The sequence below is a fragment of the Danio aesculapii genome, chromosome 11 (genome assembly GCF_903798145.1).
Source record: "Danio aesculapii chromosome 11, fDanAes4.1, whole genome shotgun sequence".
Taxonomy (NCBI): domain Eukaryota; kingdom Metazoa; phylum Chordata; class Actinopteri; order Cypriniformes; family Danionidae; genus Danio; species Danio aesculapii.
The window spans coordinates 15,561,726-15,583,142 of record NC_079445.1 but is presented as its reverse complement, the minus strand read 5'-3'; the positions used below and the strand labels follow the sequence as shown (position 1 = coordinate 15,583,142).

The 21,417-nt window shown below is 36.6% G+C and overlaps 1 protein-coding gene across 1 annotated transcript; it reads right to left on the bottom strand.

Moving 5' to 3' along the window:
* Positions 1-872: 872 nt before the first annotated feature.
* Positions 873-21,155, bottom strand: chrna4b (cholinergic receptor, nicotinic, alpha 4b). The gene is made up of 6 exons (XM_056468721.1): positions 20,900-21,155; positions 18,725-18,876; positions 18,548-18,592; positions 18,292-18,401; positions 11,167-12,559; positions 873-1,215 (listed from the first exon to the last, which is right to left on the bottom strand). The coding sequence occupies exons 1-6, from the start codon at positions 20,955-20,957 to the stop codon at positions 1,090-1,092; spliced, it is 1,884 nt and encodes a 627-aa protein (XP_056324696.1). The 5' UTR covers positions 20,958-21,155; the 3' UTR covers positions 873-1,089.
* Between the last annotated feature and the right edge of the window lie 262 nt (positions 21,156-21,417).

Here is a 21,417-nt window from a genome sequence, read left to right as displayed (position 1 = left end):
TTTTCGCAAATCCACCAGAAGCCGATGTGAGATGCTTTTTCAGATCTCAAATTTCTCCCTCGAGTGCCATTCACATTTGCTGTTCTTGCATAAACCCACCAGAGGCCACTGTTGGCTGACTGTTTGACTGACCGATTGACCAACCCACCCTTCTCCTTCCTTAAACCAACCAATAGTGTTTTTTTTAAATCACAGATTGACCCGCCCACCCACTTCCCTAAACAGCCTTCGTTTGCCACCTGATTTTCACCACATATTCAGATTTTACCACATTCTCACCTTGTTATGTACTTGTTTATTTTATTTTTTGGCTTTTGTTTTTGTCTTACCTGCTTACTAGAACCATTTGATTCTATGTCACCTCAACTCCTCCCTGTGTCTCAAGTCTCACCGACGTATGCGGCGAGCCACTGGACAAACTGGTAACAGCAGAAAAGCCGTCCACACGGAGGTAAGCGGTCAGCTGCTACTGTGAAAAGGAACAGCGTCATCCTGCCTTGTAGCGTTCATTTTAAAGATGAAATGCAGCCATACGTACCTCTGGCTACATAATTCACGCTCTCCAGGAATGTATATAGGGCTAAGCTTTCAGAATAAGCCTATGTTGAACAATTAAGTTGTACCGCAAAATACTCAAAAAATGTATTGTAACTCATTTTAAATAAGTAGTTTGAACAAACAGCAAACATTTATTTTGAGAATAATTAGAGAATTACAGTATATTAATTTTATTAAACTTTATTAAACTTTAGTATTTTTTTAATTTAACTTTAGTATTTCTTAGTATTTCCATGTTTGTTCATAGAAATGGGAGACCAGTACCGACTTCAGAAAATCTCTTTATTTTGCATGTGTAAGAGAAAATTCAAGTCTTAAAAAGGAGAGAGTAAATCATCACATCAATTTTCATTTAATTTATCATTAACTCGCATTTAACCCAAAACAGAATCCCATAAATAACTTCCTGTTACATTGAAAAAAAAAGCACTGACATTAAACATCACTTAATTTCCACGCCAACGGATGTTTAATGAGGTCACTGCAGTCAAGTGTGATTGACAAGGCCAGTTAAAGACTCCGCATGATGTTCTAGATCATTCCAGCGAGCCACGGTGGGAGGAACAGTCCGACGGTCCCCAAAATGCACACCAGCACAAACATCCAGAGGAATATTCTATCAATCACCATGGCAACATATTTCCAGTCTTCCCTCACCTGGTGGAGAAAAAGGAGATTCATTCGTTTCAGATATCATGATATATTTTCCACTCATGTCTTTGCCTCTCAGAATTGATTTTTTGGATGACTACCTTCCTGTGAGACCACAGTGCTTCCTGGTTTTTGTAGTATAGCAAGAGCGGTAATAAAAAAAATAATACCAGAATCAAAGGCCAGTTGAAAGTGTCTCGGTAGAACTTGAGGAGTATCTCTTTCTAAAGACATGTTTCAAAGTTCCGTTTAGCAAGTAAACTATTTAAAGCCTGGGTTTTTAACTGTTTATAATTACTACACACTATGAATCAGTTATTAAGCATCAGTGATTTCGTTATTTGTAAATCATTCTCTACATTGATAGACATTAGTAAGCAGTTTATAAATACAGATACAAATGCTCTATGCTCCATTTATAATGTGCTTAATAGTTGTATTTTTCAAACTTTATTACTTATTAATTGTACATTATTAAATTCAACCATTTGTATTTAAGAATAGTTGGTGGCTTTTAGGCTTTTAATAAAATTTTTTTTTAAACAATTACTAAAGTATTCTAATCAACATTATTTTATTATATAGTAATGGTTACTACACTGTAAAACCCAACAGTCCACTTTATCAAATGAAATAAGTGTAGTTAATTCTACTCATTTGAAAAGAGTTTTGAACTCAGTGTTGAAGCTAATTAAATACCTCATTACTTCAACTTAAATGGAGTAAGTTCACAGTACTCATATAGATTAGTTTTTTACTCAAATTGTTTGTAGCAATAGGTTTCCTCAAACGGTTTGAGTCATCTTAACTTATTGGGTGTTACAGTACTCAGTTGGTTTGATTTCTCTTCATTTATTGGGTTTTACTGTGCTCAAATTGCCTCATTTTCGCAAATGGTTTGAGTTATCTTAACTTTTGGGGTTTTACAGTGTATGTATGTTAATAAATGCTCTATTAACTCAACTTCAGTTTTGTGACTTAATCTAAAGTGAGGACTATTTATGCTTTGTAAATCCCTTATAAACGACAATTAAAGGTTTAACATCAAATGAACAATGAATGTTTACAATCTTATCTAAAAAATATAATTACTGTAAACTTTAAACATTGCTGAATAACAGGAGTGTCCAAATACAATTCGAAATAAATACAATTAAATGGAAATGAGATAAAACAACTGTTATGTAATAATTTAAAGATATATTATGATTAAACATTTCAATGTCATTTAGCGATGTTTAAACTGTGCAGTAATTTTATTGTACATAAGATTGCAAAGATTTATTTTTATTTGTGTAATTTCAAATGAATAGGATAGAATGTTTTCTGTTTAGACTATAACTGAGCCTTTAATTTTCATTTATAAGCACTGTAAAAATTCAAAGTAAAATACAGACTAATAATTGCATTACTTTCATAGTAAAATACTGTATGTAAATTAACAACAAATTATTGTGAGGTAGTTAACAGTAATTTACAGTCATTTTGTTACATTAAATTACTGTGAAAAAACTTTAAAGTAGATAGTGAAGTCCATTACTGTGATTTCACAGTATTGTCTTGTAGAATTAACTATATTTTACTGTCAAGCAGGCTTTCCTCGGCTAGTCAGTCTGACATTTACCCTGACTTTGAAATCATTTTGGGTGCTTAACAGTGTTTGCTTTTATGAATCAATTACTTTTGTTCCAGTTTATTATGTTTTTGGCTAAGCACAAAGTTAAGTTAATTAAAAATTAGTTCATATTTCCATGTTAACCTTATAAAATTAAATAAAGGTGCAGTGCACCAAAAAATGAAAATTTACATGACATTCATAAATGACATTCATGTTGTTTCAAAACAGGATGATTTTCTTTTAAGTTATTTTGAAAGATGTAACCAAAGTGTTTTTGGGACTGCAATAGCATTCTGTTTTTAGTATCAAAGTACCAAAGAAGTGCGAATACTAGCATAACAGTTTATTTGTAATAATGTCTGAAATAAATTGTTGAATGAAATAAAAATAGTTTGAATTCCTACATGCAAAATATATAGCCCTTTTTACAGTAATTTGCTGTAATAATGCTAATTTTATTAATTTCACAATAAAATTCTGAATACAGTTAAATCCTGTAAAGTGACACTAATAAACTAACATGTGAAAATCTGGAACTTTTTTTATAGTGAGGGATTTATAAGTAGTCCTCACTTAAGATTAGGTCAAAAAACTGAATAAAGTTGAGTTAATAAAGCTTTTATTAACATACAAATTAACTATTAGTATATGCCTGAACAATTAGATATATAAATGTTAACTTAAATAGTTTATTAATCATTACGCATTCTGAATAATCTTGCAATAGTACACACTATTCTTAAATAACTAGTTTGTAAATAATACAATACTTAATTAATAAAAAAAATCATTAACAAAGTATGAAAATACAACCATTAAGCACATTTATAATAGTCAAGAAAACAGCATTTGTATCTGTATTTATAAACTGCTTACTAACATCTGTTAGAGTTAATACTTAACAGATAATGAATGAACTATTTGCTTATGATTAATAAATAATATAAAGTGTTATAAAGCGTTACCAAAGCCTGAATATTCTTTTCACAGACCGTTTACTTTTAGAACCCTTTTTACTCCTTGTTTAGTTTTTACTCTAATCTGTACTGGATTTTATCTGAAGACAAAATAGACCTCATGCCATTCCAACTCCAAATTCCTTTTGTTTCTTCCATTACACACAATCAGAGAAGTTGAATCTTTACGCAAAAAAGTGAGTGAACCCATTGAATGTATTAATGTTTTTGCATATTTATTTTATAACTGTTAAGCCATATTTTTATAATTATACACAATTAATTTACTCAATGGTTTTAAAGCAATATATGCTGAACAGACTGCATGCTGTACTTTGAAATAATAGCTACTGAGTTTTCCCATCCGGTTCGAATGTCATCACTCGATTGAAAGGGCGTTAGAAGGCTGTTATCATCCATCCACATAGTTAATCAGCTATACTAATAGACTCCAAATCCAGATCTGTTTTTACATTATTGTGATGGTTGGGTTTAGGGTTGGGGTAGGGGTAGACGTTATTCATTCATTCATTTTGTTTTCAGCTCAGTCCCTTTATTAATCTGGGGTCGCCACAGCGGAATGAACAGCCAACTTATCCAGCATATGTTTTACACAGTAGATGCCCTTCCAGCTGCAACCCATCACTGGGAAACATCCATACATCCATTCACACACATACACTACGGCCAATTTAGCTTACCCAATTGCTGTAAGGCGACTGTGCTACCCACTGCGCCACCGTGATGCCCGGGGTAGATGTTAATAAAATTGACTTCCAGCTGCAGCCGTATATGATCTATAGCTGATTAACTATGTGGATGCATGATATCAGACTTCTGAGCCTACTAGAAGGCACAGAAGGCCCCTACCGACCCATATTTATCAGCTGATAATCACTGATAACGCCAATTCAATCGAGTGATAACATTGGAAATGGCTGGTTTTCCTGGCAGCCTAAACACAAACAAACAAACAAACAAACAAACAAACAGACAGACAGACAGACAGACAGACAGACAGACAGACAGACAGACAGACAGGAAAACATGTAACATAATCAGTAGTCTGATAAAAAGCTTGCTGTTATGAGTTAATTTAGCTATATTATACTGTAAATATGTACACCACTGCAAACAGTATAGTCTTATTCCCAAATCAATTGATTCTTTTTAAGTAATAGTTCAAAATAATATTTTCCCCGATTGTTTCAATTTGTTTTTTCATTAAATGGTTTGGAAACTGAATAAAACAAGTTATTTTCAATATAATAAATGATTTATCCTGTATATAACATTTTTAGAGGTCACAATTTTATGCTTTTGTTTTTATTTTGTCAAAAGTTAACATTTTTCAAAATATACATTTTTGTGTTCACCTATAAAAAAGTCAGTTGAGTTTGGAATTACACCTGCTTTTAACAATATGACACACTCCTTTAAATATACAGTATGTCATTTTTGCCACTAGTAATCATGTGTTCACAACAAACAAAGCCGCATATTGATGATGCTGTGTCTGAGTGTGCAATCATGGGAGCTATTGTCTTCATTACATTCTACTGAACCCCTGTGTTTAAACTGTTCATTCTGATGTAAACAGGACACTTTCTATTGTTTTTCAGTGTAAACATGCACTACTAGACAAATGTGTGATGTTCATGAGTAGTTAAGAATGAGTTAATGACAATGTGCCCCTTCAAGTAAAGTGATGGCATAAAGATACATTAACAGATCCTTTTGGGGTCCCACTTTATATTATTGGCCTTAATTAATATGTACTCACACTGAAACTAATTATTTATTACATTGTACTTGTTGTGTAAATACATGTTTTTTACATTGTACTTATGCTTGATTAAATACTTACATGTAATTGCATCTGTAATTAATATCTGCAATTACATTTATAATTTAAGCTGCAAGCAGCAGTGAAAGGGACCTTGGACCCGGGCTCACCACCGCCCGGAGGCCTTAGGATGACAGAGAACAGTGGAGAATAATAATTTAAGCTGATAAATATTTTTAAAAATCTGAGAAAATCACTGATTTATGCCAAACTTCCCTCTGTCAGCAGGTGGCACTATGAGTGTAAATCAATATTGGCATGTAGATGTCTTCAGGAGAGGAATTTTATCGAACATGTGAATTTTAAGGCAGATCAGACATTGTGTGGTGGAGTTACTTTCTCCCCCATTGCAAAACAACGAACTTTGTCAGTTCGCCACGGGACACACTATTCGATGAAAACTGTAGATCTACACAATTGAACATCACAAAGGCCTTTGGATTAGACTGACAGAACTTGGATTTGATTTGATGAAATTTGTAGAAGTTTGTTACAGTGTAAAACATGCCTTTTCCTGTTGCCAGCAGGTGGCACTGATTGTATTTGGATATTGGCATGTAAATCTATTCCTGTCAGGACTCTTATCAAATGTCTGCATTTTGAGGCAGATCATACAATGCACGCCTCAGTTATAACAACTTCATAGAATTTAGAATTGCTTTTGATGTGTTAAATTTACAGAATTATATAGAATTTTTGTCTGGCTTCCGCCATGTCTGTGGCGGCCTCACAAACTTTGATGTGATTTAGCATTGCCAAGGCCTTTATATGACATTACCCTTTTTTGGTGTTGATATGATAAAATGCTTAGGAAGCGCGATACGTGCGAATGAGGCTGCGCGAAAGATGCAATTTGCATGAATGAAGTGTGGGTTGAGCATTTTCCCCGAAATCGCTCGAGTTTGAAAATCTGAACTTCAGCGGACATTCACATCACGTTAACCAATCATAAGCTTTGTCTTGTAGGGGCATGATTATGACATTGCGCCTGTTGTTGGTGTCCAGAAGCACCGCTGAAAGCTTCCTTCATCTATGTATAGTTTCTGGAGGAGTTGATGAACTCACAGAGCTGAGTGCACTTCTGAATGGATCTAGTGGAGTCAGACAGGGCTCCAAACGAATCGATGCTGTTTATCAGCATTCCTAAAGCACATAAACACAGCTATTTTCTCAATAAAATCCATGTTAGCCATTTAGCAAGGAAGCTAGAGTCACCGGGTTGTTGCTAGATCAGATATGGTTGCGGCTGGAAGTTAGCGAGAATTATTTATATTATTATTACATATCCCATTTATTGTATTTTATTAACGCCTACCCCCACCCCAACCCTAAACCCAACCATCACAGTGACGAACAAACAGTAGTTGTACCGAGTATTATTTATGCTATCTATCAAATTACCCAATAAATAGTATTTTTTAACGCCTACCCTCACCCCAACCCTAAACCCAACTGTCACAGTAGTGTAAAAATATTAATTATTAATATTAAATTATTAATTAATAAAATATTAATTATTAATATTAAATATTAAATGCTACTATAATTGATGTACATATTGCACTTCCGGCCGGCTGCGTATACGATCTAGACTTTACAGAGTCACCGGGCAGACAGAAGCCCCACCCATGACGCAATCCGAAGCTATTAAGTGAATTTGACCCGCAAATGTAGCGGATTTGACGCGTTAATGAAGCAAGGTAACTCAAAATGTTCACACGTCTCTAGGCGTGAATAGCGTGATTTTTCCGCGTGTGCCACGTCTGCTGTGACCTACCCACACCACCAACCCTATCCCTAACCCTACCCATATCTCACCCAAAGAGCGCCAGAAGTATTCTGCAATGCATTATGAACACATTAAGTACACTGTATTTATATTTTGATGTGAGTACATAGTAGTTAATGACACTTAATATAAAGTGGGGCCCATTTAGGTTACATATAGCTAAAACAAAAGTGTTAATTAATTCATAAAATAAAAATCATGTATTAACAAGGTAGTAATTATTCACACATCAATTCATGTAACTGTGTTGTAGTTCTGGTGGCTTGAAAAGCCAGCATACTGTTATCTATCTTAAACTTATTATTCTTCTTCTTCTTCTTCTTCTTCTTCTTCTTCTTCTTCTTCTTCTTCTTCTTCTTCTTCTGAGACTAATTTCTAAGTGTATCTCCTCCTAGGCCTTTCAAGCTACATACTTCAAACTTTCGTCAAACCTTCAAACTGGTCTGACTCGGGTTGCTATATCTTTTCTAACTGATCCGACCTTGGGTTTTCCGAAAAACGACCCAGAAAAATCCCAAAAGTCCCATTGACTTAACATTGGGTCAAACTTTGTGAGCTCATAACTCTGCATCAGACTGTCCTACAGACTTCTAACTGGACTCATTTAACTCAGTCTAGCCAGCAGCCAATAACTGATGACTTTTTAACTTACTAGCCACTCCCTAGCAACCACTTACAGCACCCTAGCAACTGTCCCATAGACTTCCATTGTAAAAGACTCCCATTTACTTAACATTGGATCAACCTTTGTGAGCTCATAACTCTGCATCAGACTGTCCTACAGACTAGAGTCTGGCCTCATTCAACTCAGTCTAGCCAGCAGCCAATCACTGATTACCTTTAAACTTACTAGCCACTCCCTAGCAACCAATTTCAGCACCCTAGCAACTGTCCCAGAGACTGTGACTAGCTATTCTAACACACGCTAACAGTTTTAACATCCTACTGACATGCTAATCTTGCTAGAAAGGTGCTAGGAACACGATAGTGACATGCTAGTCATGCTAGTAACATGCTAATTCATGCTAGAATCATGCTAACAACATGCTAATTCATGCTAAAAACAAGCTGATTCATGCTAGAATCATGCTAGTAACATGCTAGTTACATGCTAATTAATGCTAGAATCATGCTAGAAACATGCTAATTCATGGTAGAATCATGCTAACAACATGCTAATTCATGCTAGAAACATGCTAGTAACATGCTAATTCATGCTAGAAACATGCTAGTAACATGCTAGAATCATGCTAGTAACATGCTAATTCATGCTAGAAACATGCTAGTAACATGCTAATTCATGCTAGAATCATGCTAGTAACATGCTAATCCATGCTAGAATCATGCTAATAACATGCTAATTCATGCTAGAAACATGCTATCAACATGCTAATTAATGCTAGAAACATGCTAGTAACATGCTAATTCATGCTAGAAACATGCTAGTAACATGCTAATTCATGCTAGAAACATGCTAGTAACATGCTAATTCATGCTAGAAACATGCTAGTAACATGCTAGAATCATGCTAGTAACATGCTAATTCATGCTAGAAACAGGCTAGTAACATGCTAATTCATGCTAGAATCATGCTAGTAACATGCTAATCCATGCTAGAATCATGCTAGTAACATGCTAATTCATGCTAATTCATGCTAGAAACATGCTAATTCATGCTAGAATCATGCTAATAACATGCTAATTCATGCTAGAAACATGCTAATTCGTGCTAGAAACATGCTAGTAACATGCTAATTCATGCTAGAATCATGCTAGTAACATGCTAATCCATGCTAGAATCATGCTAGTAACATGCTAATTCATGCTAGAATCATGCTAATAACATGCTAATTCATGCTAGAATCATGCTAGTAACATGCTAATTCATGCTAGAAACATGCTAATTCATGCTAGAATCATGCTAGTAACATGCTAATTCATGCTAGAATCATGCTAATAACATGCTAATTCATGCTAGAAACATGCTAATTCATGCTAGTAACATGCTAATTCATGCTAAAACCATGCTAGTAACATGCTAATCCATGCTAGAATCATGCTAGTAACATGCTAATTCATGCTAGAATCATGCTAGTAACATGCTAATTTATGCTAGAATCATGCTAGTAACATGCTAATCCATGCTAGAATCATGCTAGTAACATGCTAATTCATGCTAATTCATGCTAGAAACATGCTAATTCATGCTAGAATCATGCTAATAACATGCTAATTCATGCTAGAAACATGCTAGTAACATGCTAATTCATGCTAGAATCATGCTAGTAACATGCTAATTCATGCTAGAAACATGCTAGTAACATGCTAATTCATGCTAGAAACATGCTAGTAACATGCTAATTCATGCTAGAATCATGCTAATAACATGCCAATTAATGCTAGAAACATGCTAATCCATGCTAGAATCATGCTAGTAACATGCTAATCCATGCTAGAATCATGCTTGTAACATGCTAATTCATGCTAGAATCATGCTAATAACATGCTAATTCATGCTAGAATCATGCTAGTAACATGCTAATTCATGCTAGAATCATGCTAGTAACATGCTAATTCATGCTAGAATCATGCTAATAACATGCTAATTCATGCTAGAATCATGCTAGTAACATGCTAATTCATGCTAGAATCATGCTAGTAACATGCTATGTCATGCTAGAAACATGCTAATTCATGCTAGAATCATGCTAGTAACATGCTAATTCATGCTAGAATCATGCTAATAACATGCTAATTCATGCTAGAAACATGCTAATTCATGCTAGAATCATGCTAATAACATGCTAAATCATGCTAGAAACATGCTAGTAACATGCTAATTCATGCTAGAAACATGCTAGTAACATGCTAATTCATGCTAGAATCATGCTAGTAACATCCTAAGTCATGCTTCGATCATGCTAATAACATGCTAATTCTTGCTAGAATCATGCTAGTAACATGCTAAATCATGCTAGAACTATGCTAGAAACATGCAAATTCATGCTAGAATCATGCTAACAACATGCTAATACATGCTAATCCATGCTATAATCATGCTAGTTACATGCAAATTCATGCTAGACTCATGCTAATTCATGCTAGAATCATGCTAGTTACATGCTAATTTATGTTAGAATCATGCTAGTTACTTGCTAATTCATGCTAGTAACATGCTAATTGATGTTAGCAACTGCTTAGCAACCACTCAGAATACTTTAGCAACCGCCTAGCAACAACCTAGAAACATGCTAACATATATGTACTTATCTATGCCGACTGTTTCAAACTTCATAAAAACTGCTTCAGTTATTTACACTTTAAAACGACTTCAAACTTTTAGACTCGGCTTTTCAAGCCACCATAAAGTTTGTCCTCAAACTTTAATATCTAGTTCAAGTTAGTTCTTGATTAGCACATACCTTAACTCAGCTTTTGTTCATAATAAAGTAATGTTTAATTTACATATAACACTGAAAAAATATTGATTGTCTTTACAAATTTTTTATGGTAAGTGGTTGCAAACAATTTATATGGGCTGAATTTAAACAAACAAATTAAGTTGAGCATTACTAAATTTAGTTTGTTGCTTTAAATTGAGTCCATATAAATAGTTTGCAACCACTTACCTTAAAAAAATGTAAATCCAGTGAATCATTTTTCAGTGTAGTACATCATTATTCATGTGCTGTTATTGTAAGGTGTTACAAAAATCGGACATATTGTGCCTTCAAATGGCAAAACTTACCGAAAAGTCTGAATCCTCGGCTCTGAGATGGTCAGCGATGTACTGAACTCCTTCCAAGGCTTTGAGCAAGGACTGAGACAGATTGCTGACTGGCTCTGCTGCATTCAGATCAGTGGATCCATCACTGTTGGGGCTGAAGATCTGAGCGCTGGGCATGTTATGTCTGGTACACCTCCCTGCCTCATCGAGATCAAGCTTCTGCAGACTCGTCCCTTCAGACGTAAGACAGTGTTGACAACTCCCTGCTCCCAGAACACTCTCCTTGGCTTCCATGAAGACACTCTCAGCACTGTGGCCTTGGAAATCGCATTCTGTGCACTTGGCTCCGTCCTGCGGTATGGTGTGCAGCAGGGTGCCAAGGAGAGTATCTGGAAACGAAGTTGTGCTGGAGGCGAAGATGCTGTTCGTGTATGCGCATGTGTAGCTGAGAACTGGTGTTTGGGGGGTTTGCGAGTTTTCCTCTTGAAGGATTGAATACTGGCTGCTGGGGGAACTGCAGAAAAACAGGGGTTTGGGGGAAGTTGAGTCCTGCTGAACTTGATCCAGCTGGGCAGCTGAAGTAGGTCCCAAATGCGGGATCGGACTTTGCGGAGAGATATCCAGGATGTTGTTCCGCAGAAACATAGATTGCGAATCGGCCTGTTTGTGCATCATCTCAATCAGCTTCCCGCAGTTTCTCTTGCCCGAGGCTGGTGGACGTTTCATGAACAGGTAACGGGGCACCAGGTGGAGAAAAAGCTGACGGACCCAGTGTGGCATGCTGTGTGTACGGGACGAACGGTGGTGCACGTTAAGTACAAACACCGTGATGATGATGGACAGAGTGACAAAGATCATGGTGAACAGGAGGTACTCGCCAATCAGCGGGATGACCAATGAGGTTGAAGGGATAATTTCGGTTATTAGCAGGAGGAAAACAGTCAGGGATAGGAGGACGGAGATACACAGTGTGATTTTCTCCGCACATTCTGAGGGGAGGTAGAAGACCAGGACTGTCAGGCAGGAGATTAGCAGGCAGGGGATGATGAGATTGATGGTGTAGAACAAAGGAAGGCGTCTGATGATGAAAGAGTAGGTGATATCTGGGTATATTTCAGTGCAGCACTCGTATTTTTTGATGTTGTAGGTGCCAACTGCGTTTATTATCACCCATTCGCCGCTTTCCCAGTAGTCCATCTGGTCTACGTCGCTGGCCATGCTGATCAGGTCAATCTTGGCTCGGTCGTATGTCCAAGAGCCGAATTTCATCTTGCAATTTTGTTGGTCAAAAGGGAAGAAGGTGACATCGATGCTGCAGGAGCTTTTATAGATGGCGGGAGGTTTCCATTTGATTCTCCCATTGTAAAACACCTGGGCTTTTGTCAAGTGAGTCACCGCAAAGTCTCCGTCCGCACTGCAGATCAAACAGAAAGAACTGTCAGACAGGATCTGCGATGAAATATCTGTGGAGCAGCGTGAAAGACAGCTTTAGTGGTGTCCGTGTACATCACAGTGAGCCAAACCATCAATAACATGAGACGTCGTTGACGTGCTTGGGTTTAGAGATCCTCTCAACTCTTAAAATCCAGTCTTTCTGAGAATAGATATCATGGATTTAGAGAATTGTTCAGAATATCCAATTGTTGTCTTGGCTTCAGTATTTACCTAAAATCAAATTACAGCTAAAATCATGGAACGGTTCAATTTAAAATGTTGCCATTGTCAGCTTGATGACTTGAATTCTAAATTCGTAAAGTGAGAAGTTGTTGTTAACTGAAAATATTTTATTCAAATATAATGCTGTTAGTGATTAATGGTGTTTAATCCATGGTGATTTAGGTTAGATTAGAAGTCAAACCTACTAGAAGTTTAGAAGACTAGAAGTAGAGTAAGGCCCAATCCCAATTCTACCCCTTAGCCCTTCCCCTTACCCCTACCCTTCGTTTTGTGCGTCCCCGTGACGGGGTAAAGGTGTCCCAATTATTTTTAGCTTGATGGCTTAGGGCTAAGGGGAAGAGGTAGATAGCCCTTCGAGCTAAGATTTTTCAGGACCACACTCGAAACCAAGGGTTAAGAAAATTTCCCAGAATACACCAGCTTCAGTGGCAGGACAGTTGCACCCGGAAGTAATGAGATCCACAAATTAGTATTTTTTGTCATTATTATTCATTTTTACAACAAACAAGCATATATGTTTTAATATATTCATAACCGCGTTCGTGTTTTACCATCATGCTTAAAAAAAAAACTAAAAAACCCAGCTAAATTTCGCGATCTATAATCCCTGTTAATAACTCCTGTATAGCAAACCCACAACATTCTGTCACTCGATGACACTCAAATACCCTGTCAGAAAAGACTAGTGGTTGGGAATGAGCTTTTTACGGTGTCTGGTATGATATTAATGTCGTTTTTGTGTTTACATAGATGAATATGGCCACTGTGTAAATGCGCAATACAGTTATGATCTTACTGCCACATTAGATCGTTATGATAACATAATATATGCCCTCAGTGATTTCTTGAAGATAAAAACCAAAAAATAAAGCAACTGGAATAACTACAGCAGTTGTGATCATCTGATCTCACATGAAGCAAGAGATTGCGATGACTTATGATGACGTGTGCAGGTGTTGTAGTCCTGTCCCAATTCTTAGGGGTACATTTTGAAGCTCTTCCCCTTCACACTCGGTTTTAAGGGCCAAGGGGAAGGGGTAGGGGTACAAAAATAGAATTGGATTAGGCCTTAAGACTACTGCTTCTGGCCCGTAGCCAGCCTGGTGTAGGGAGCGGTTCTTTTTTTTCTCAAAATGTGGACCTTTTTTGCAGTTATATGCCTCATTTTCGGTTTCAATGATGAGGTTTAAATACTGCATTTTAGTGTCATTTAAAGCACTATTTTTAACTGAATTAGTTTATCTGATGGTCTTCATGTACCAAAATTTTTTCCTAAAGTTTTAGAATAAAGAAATGTGTAAAAATACTTATTTTTAAAATACTGATTTATTACTTAATTTATTATTATAGGAATCTGTTAAAGTTTTAAATTAAAAATTGTAGCCTATTGTCATTTATTTGGCAAATAACAACATGTCCAGCATATTCTTTCCACATTTGGCCATTTAAATAAAAAGAATAATTAGAACATAGTAATATTATTAATAACAATAAATTGTAGACAACCCAGGCTCATTCTGAAAACGTGTCCCGAGGACGTTTCTGGAGACCGCGAATTATGTAGCCAGAGGTACGTATGACTGCATTTAATTTTTTAAGCGAACGCTGCAGGGCGGTATGACACCGTTTCTTTTAGCGGGTTCGAGTCCGGGGAAGAGCGGTTCCAGAAATCAGGTAAGACTACAGAATCCAAGAAATAAAGTGAAGAGGTTCATAACAGGGTGAGGATGTGGTAAAATACGAAAACGTGGTAAAAAAAAAAGAAATCGGACGAGGGCTTTTCTTTTTCCGGACGGCTTTTGTAAATCATTGGTTGGGTTTAGGGCGGGCTGGTCAATCGGTAAAATCGGTTGGGTTCAGTGACGGAGGAGGGTGGGTCGGCCGGCCGATTGGCCGGTCGCCCAGTCAATCAATCAGCCAGTCGGACAGACAGACGTTCATTCGACAGCGGCCTCTGGTGGGTTCACGTGAGAACAGCGCGGGCGCGAACGGCACTCGTGGGAGACGTCTGAGAAGCCAAAAAGGCGCACACAGCGGCCTCTCGCGGATTCGCGAAAAACAAAAACTGCAAAAATACGTACCTCCCGGGACATATTTCGCGGTCTCCAGAAAAATCCTCAGGACTACGTTTTCAGAATGAGCCTGGGTTGATTGTAGAGCTTCACAATTTTTCTAGCCTCTCGTGTAAAAAAAGTTAATACATGGATATCAACAATAGCCAAAATAGTATTCAAATTAATTTAATATGGTACGCTTTTGGTGCTTCACACCTTTTTATTGCTCGTTTTCGGTCCATGATTTAGAATAAAAGCTACACTTGTAAAATGTTTTCTCTATTTAAAAACAATACAATAGTGAAAGATGACTTCTTTACACCAGATTGTATGTTTTCTTGCACAAAATACTTTAGCTAAAGTCACATTGAAGGGACAGCCAACAGAGGATTCGGCTTGGTCTAAGATCACTTTTCGATGGATTATTTTCACTATTTATGAAAATGCATAGCAGCCAAAGCAGGATGAATGAGCTCATGTATGGGACAAAATCTGGACCTTTGTCTTCCGAACCACCGAACCCCCCCTAGCTACTGGCCTGTGCTTCATGAATCAGATTTTGATTTGATTCAGTGAATGAATTGTCACCTTTTTTATAATGAACTGTCTACAGTAAGAGATGCTTGTGAATTAGACAGTGAGCTGCCTGCAAAAAAACTAAATGTGTGTCTGTGGGTGAGTGTGTTTGTGACGTGTGTGTTTTATTATTTTTTTTGGATGTCATTCAATCCCAACTGCAAACTTCATGCAACTATATGGACATAGAATGACAGGAGAGTTAAAGCGGGGGTGCCCAAACTCAGTCCTGGAAGGCCAGTGACCTGCAAAGTTTAGTTCCAGCTTCAATCAGACATACCTGGGCTAGCTAATGAGGCAAGTTGGAGCTAAAATCCGCAGAACACTGGCCCTTCAGGACTGAGTTTGGACACCCCTGGGTTAACATAATAATGTAGGGTAACAAATAAGTAACATCAATTTGGAAAAGACTGCCTTTATAGCATTTTAATGTTAGTCTAAAGTTCAAGTTCAAACAGACTTGTCATAAAAAAAGAAAACCCTTTAGACTTCATTGGAATCTCATTTACACCTAAGCTGTATCTGAAAACACCCCCTACCCTCATTCACTATTCCCTACATTAGTCCAATTATATATTCCACTTACAGAGTAAATGAAAACGAGTGAGTGAATTGGAGCACTGAGTGCACTGGAAGGGATGCTGTTTTGTTTGTGCTTCCCTGGTTGATAAATCCCTCAAACAGATTAGATTTGAAACTTAGACCATGTGGTGCATCAAACTTATCAGGCTGTCTATTAGAAATGAAACAAAGAATTCTGATATCTCTTATGCATGCAAAGGTTAATTTAACAATTCAATTTTTTGTCAAATTTAAGCCGATATAAATTCGATGTGGATATCCAGCGTCTGAACTCTCACAGTTCCTAAAGTGGGGGTTGCAGGACTATGACATGGGGTCGCTTGGGGATTTCCAAGTCAAATAAATTAAGTTAAACTATTGAAATTACCATATTTTATCCATAACTCACAGTTGATGAAATAATAGTTAAATAAAAAGCAACAACATGCAAATAAAAAGCCATCAGCCTTTTAATTCTTTTTTTTTCCATAGGATTATGTGTTTATGTTAGATTAACAACACAGCAATATCATCAACAGCAGAAGATTTTATAGCACCAGGTTAAACTGTCTGACACCTTTATGACAATCAAACACATTAAAAATAAATACAGGCCACAACTGAACATTGAGAATGATCTTTGATTAGTGGTCTCCAAAATTAGAATAGACTAAGACCCAATAGACTTGAGCTGAAAACATTGTGTCCACCAGTCTCATTAGGTGAGGTTATATGAAATTAAACAAATTAATAAATGATTATATAAGTTATTATTGCGTATGGTTGTTAGATTTTTTGTGTTGTCAATATGCTTGTGTTCATATTGGCCGATTGTTGCAACATTTCTATATTTATAACCACTTCTGAGGAATGTAGGGGTCGCGAGATCTACCTTCCTGCAGATTTCAGTTGCAACCTATATCAAACACACCTACCTGTAATTATCCAGTGCTTTTCAGGTCCTAATTAATTGGTTCAGGTGTGTTTGATGAGGGTTGGAGATGAACTCTGCAGGACGGTAGATCTCCAGGAAAAGAGTTGAGCACCCCTGCTCTAGCTGTTAAGTGTACGTTGGTTTCACACTTGTTATTGTAGTGCATTGGGGGTTTGATTTAATGCAGGCCAGAACATCCACTGTAGTATCAAGGACATCACTACAATGGTTGCTCCCTCAAATAGTGCACTATTTAAGGGTATAGAGGGCGATTTCAGATACAGACCAAATTATTTTTGTTAATGCAATACTATATAATGCACCCTAAAGTAAATGTTGTGTGATTTCACCCTCCTCCGACATTAATTAGAGCTTAATTCCACAGTCTTCATGTATTGCAAAGACATACAAAATAAATTCAATTACAAATATTACCCTATATATAAGAACCACCCTTAGGAAACTAAACATATTTGACATATTGTCAGAAAAGTGGAATTCAGAAAAGAATTAATTTCATTCAATTAATTATTTCAATTATTATTATTTATTATTAATTAATTCAATTATTTCATTCAATTAATTCTGAAGAAAACGTACGGTTTTTTAAAATTAGGCACTCCTCACCCCTAAACCCAACTGTTAGCATATTTAAATGTATGAATGAGATCATAAAAATTAAAATAAATTATACTATAATGTATTTATTTTATATTATAATTTTAAAAATACAATTTATTCCTGTTACGCATACATTTGTATTTAATATGAATGTACATAGTAAAGTTTAATACTCAATATATAATATAATGGCTGAAATAAAAGCAGTTTTTTCATTTAAAACGTAATTTTAGGTTAATATTGTTCCTCCCCCAGCCCCTTTTGTTTCCCCAAACGACTACAGAACAAACCACTGTTGTCCAATGATTTGTCTAATTTAGTTTTATATGATAAAGAAAAATATAAAAAATAATGTTGCAATTATGAAATGCAATTAGAACAATTATCATCAATTTAAAGTGTATTAAAATTCATCTGTAAAGCAGCTTTAAATGGCAAAAATTTCAAAAAAAATGTAAAAATGTTAAAAGACAAAAATAGCATTATATTACTCGTGTCCGAAACTCTGTCTTGGATTTAAAATAAATCAAAAACTTATGATCTGCCATGAGATTGTGGTGGGAAAAGACTATTAACAGACCTCCAAAGTGAAAGAGTGAAATCAAACCAAATTGCAGAAACCTTTCACAATGCTGAAACGGTGGGAGGTTAACAGTGTTTGATGATGTCGATCTTAAGAAATGGATTTGGCTGAATTCCGGGTTTGTTAAAAGCCTCACACACTTGTTATAGAGCACAATATCAGGTCTCCAGATGATCTCGGAGGGGATTCTGATGGAGGTGACATTCTCATACTCCTCTGGGTTCCAGCGCAGCTTGTAGTCGTTCCACTCCTGCAGGGAAACATGCGCGCTCATCACCGCTCACAACCAGCAGGTATGACAGGGGTGGAGAGTGAAGCAACAAGAGCCCAGTTCCAATTAAAAATCTCATTAATGTCTAATTATGGGCGTTTTTTTCTTTTTGGATGAAAACATACCTGCTTCACCCAGACATTTGTGGTCATCATCTGATTCTTCTCATCCTGGTTTTTTGAAGCAAAGTGAGATTTCCATACAGAAAAGAGTAATTAAAAAAAGGGAAAGTGACTATATGGTGAGAATGTGTTTGCATGGTTTTAGATGAAAAGAAAAAATGTAGGATATCTGAGACTCACCACATCAATGAGCTGAGCAATAGACAAGCCGAAGTGGACCAGAACCACATCAGAGATGTTTGCTACTGGACGAGAAAGCTTGTTGTAGTTGATGAACAAAGACTGGAGAAGTCTTTCTTCTGCATGGGCATGAGCTGGACTCATGGAAAACACTAAAAAGGGCACAGCATTGTGTTTAAAGTTTCAAAAGCACCCCCCCCCCCAAATGCTCACATTTATCCAGCAGACACACAACATTACAAGGTGTTAATAGATTTAGGTTGCCAGCATTCACGTACCCCTATATATATTTCTGGAGAGCGCAAAATATGCCACAGGAGCTACGTTTTTTTTTTGCAGTTTTTGTTTTCGCAAATCCACCAGAGGCCAGTGTGTATGCTTTTTCAGTTCTCAAATTTGTCTTAAGAGTGCCATTCACACCAGGTTTTCTCATGTAAATCCACCAGAGGCTGCTGTCGATTGACTGACTGACCAATTTCAAAAGCAATCCATAAAAGAAAAGCGCTTGTGGACGCCTAATTTGTTTATTTTATTTTTTGGCTTACTGAACCATTCTTCACCAAACTCAAACCCTGTCGTCAACTCAAGTCCGTCAACATATGTGTCAAGCTACTGGACAAACTGTTAACAGCGGAAAAGCTGTCCACATGAAGGTAAGCTGTCAGCTGGTAAGCGCAAAAAGGAACAGTATCATACCACCCCATAACATTCGTTTTAAAGATTAAATGCAGTCATACGTACTTCTGGCTGCATAATTCGCGATCTCCAGAAACATATATAGGGCTACAATTTCGGAATGAGCCTGTGTTGTGATTTTAGGTTCTGTTGGAAAATGACCAAAATACAACGTCGAGACAACATCATCTCTCAAACCAACGTACGTAATTTTGACGTCAAATACTGACATTTATTCGTCAGGTATAGCAACCAAAACAAAATATCTGATAGACGTCATAGTGGCAATGTCCTCACAACGTCAACCTGTAGCTGTTGTTTTTTGGTTGCGTTGGAAAGTGACCAAAATCCAACGTCTGTCCGGTTGGGTAATAACTGGGATAGAACACAACCAGGAACTATGTTTTTAACTACAGCTTCAGAGGTGTAATTGCAAGCATCTAAGTTTGCGATGCAGTTTGTGAATGTTCGTTGGAACGATGGATTTGGGAAACGCCAAATTAATGAACTATGTTTGTAACGACAGAACTTGCAACCTTAATTGTCTAATGATGGTTTTCGGAAATGTACCCCTGATTGTTATTTCCAAACAAAATGCAACGCCCCTCGATGTTACACTGTCAATCTGATGTCATGTTGATGTCCTGTGCCAGCTGGGTACTCACCCATAAGTGATTTCAAACCTTTATGAGTTTTTTTCTTTGTCATTTTGAAGAATGTTGGAAACTGGAAGTCATTTATGGTAGTGGATGGAAAGATTCCCCCCAAAAATGTGTAAAACGCTTTAAGTATCCAGATCAGTGCTATATAAATGTAAGGAATTACTAATATTATTAATCATACACTAAGAAAATGATTCATTGGATTTACTAAAACCTTTCAAGGTAAGTGGTTGCAAGTGATTTATATGGGCTGTATTTAAACAAACAAATTAAGTTAAACATTACTAAATTTCACGTGTTTATTTAAATTCAGCCCATATAAATTGTTTGCAAACACTTACCTTAAAATCTTTCAGTAAATCAAATAAATTATCTTGTAATCTGAAAATTTATACTACAGAAGCCAATTGCTACTGTCTTCCAACATTCTTCAAATTTTTTTATGGTGTGTGTTTGTAACAGGAGAGTAAATAAATGATGACAGATTTTTAATTTTTGGGTCAATTATTCATTCAGTATACAAATATGATGACAGCTATTATGAACGACTCTTTTATATTAGTAGCATGAAAGTAGTAATAAAAATAATATAACATTATTTAATGTATAATAAAATATTAATAACCTATTACAAACACAGCTTTCTTCTGGCAAGGTGTATAATTATTTATTGTCACTTTTAGAGCACCCATTAAACATCATATCCTGAAACAGAAAAACGCCCCCGGAGCCATTCACACCCCCTCATTCACACTGCATCAATACATAAACAGGAAACTGGCCATTGTGTAACTGCAGCGAGTTACTTGTAAAGTTAAAAGCGAAGGTCAGACTTTACCATACGCCAGCTGCAGATGGACGCACAGAAGAAAGAAGACTTTCCACGCTGCTCTCATTTTCTGATGTCAGATGATTTTCAACTCTGGAAGAATTTCAGCACAGAAACTAAAATAAAAATTCTACGTCCAGTTTTGATCATAAAAAAATCTCTGAACAGACCAGTAGATCATCGCTCCAAAAACTGAGTCAAAAGTGTGTTAAATAAGGCCACAAAAAGTCTTTCAGCACCCAAACCTCTTGTAAAAGTGAGGAGTCCCTCAGAATACCTCTCTAGCTGTCATTAGACTCTTTCCCTCCCCCTTTCTCTCTCTCCCTCTATCTGTGTTCTCTCAGTATCTCTCCTCTCCGGCCGCTCCACCTTCCAATCTCTGCCTATTACGCTGAGTAGATGTTATGCGCTGGAGGCTGCGGCTTCTACATGAGAATGTGTCACTGAGAGAGAGAGAAAGAGAGAGAGAACCAAAAGGTATTGATTGAGGGCAAAATCTTTTAAAATGATGTGGCAAAATACCCTAT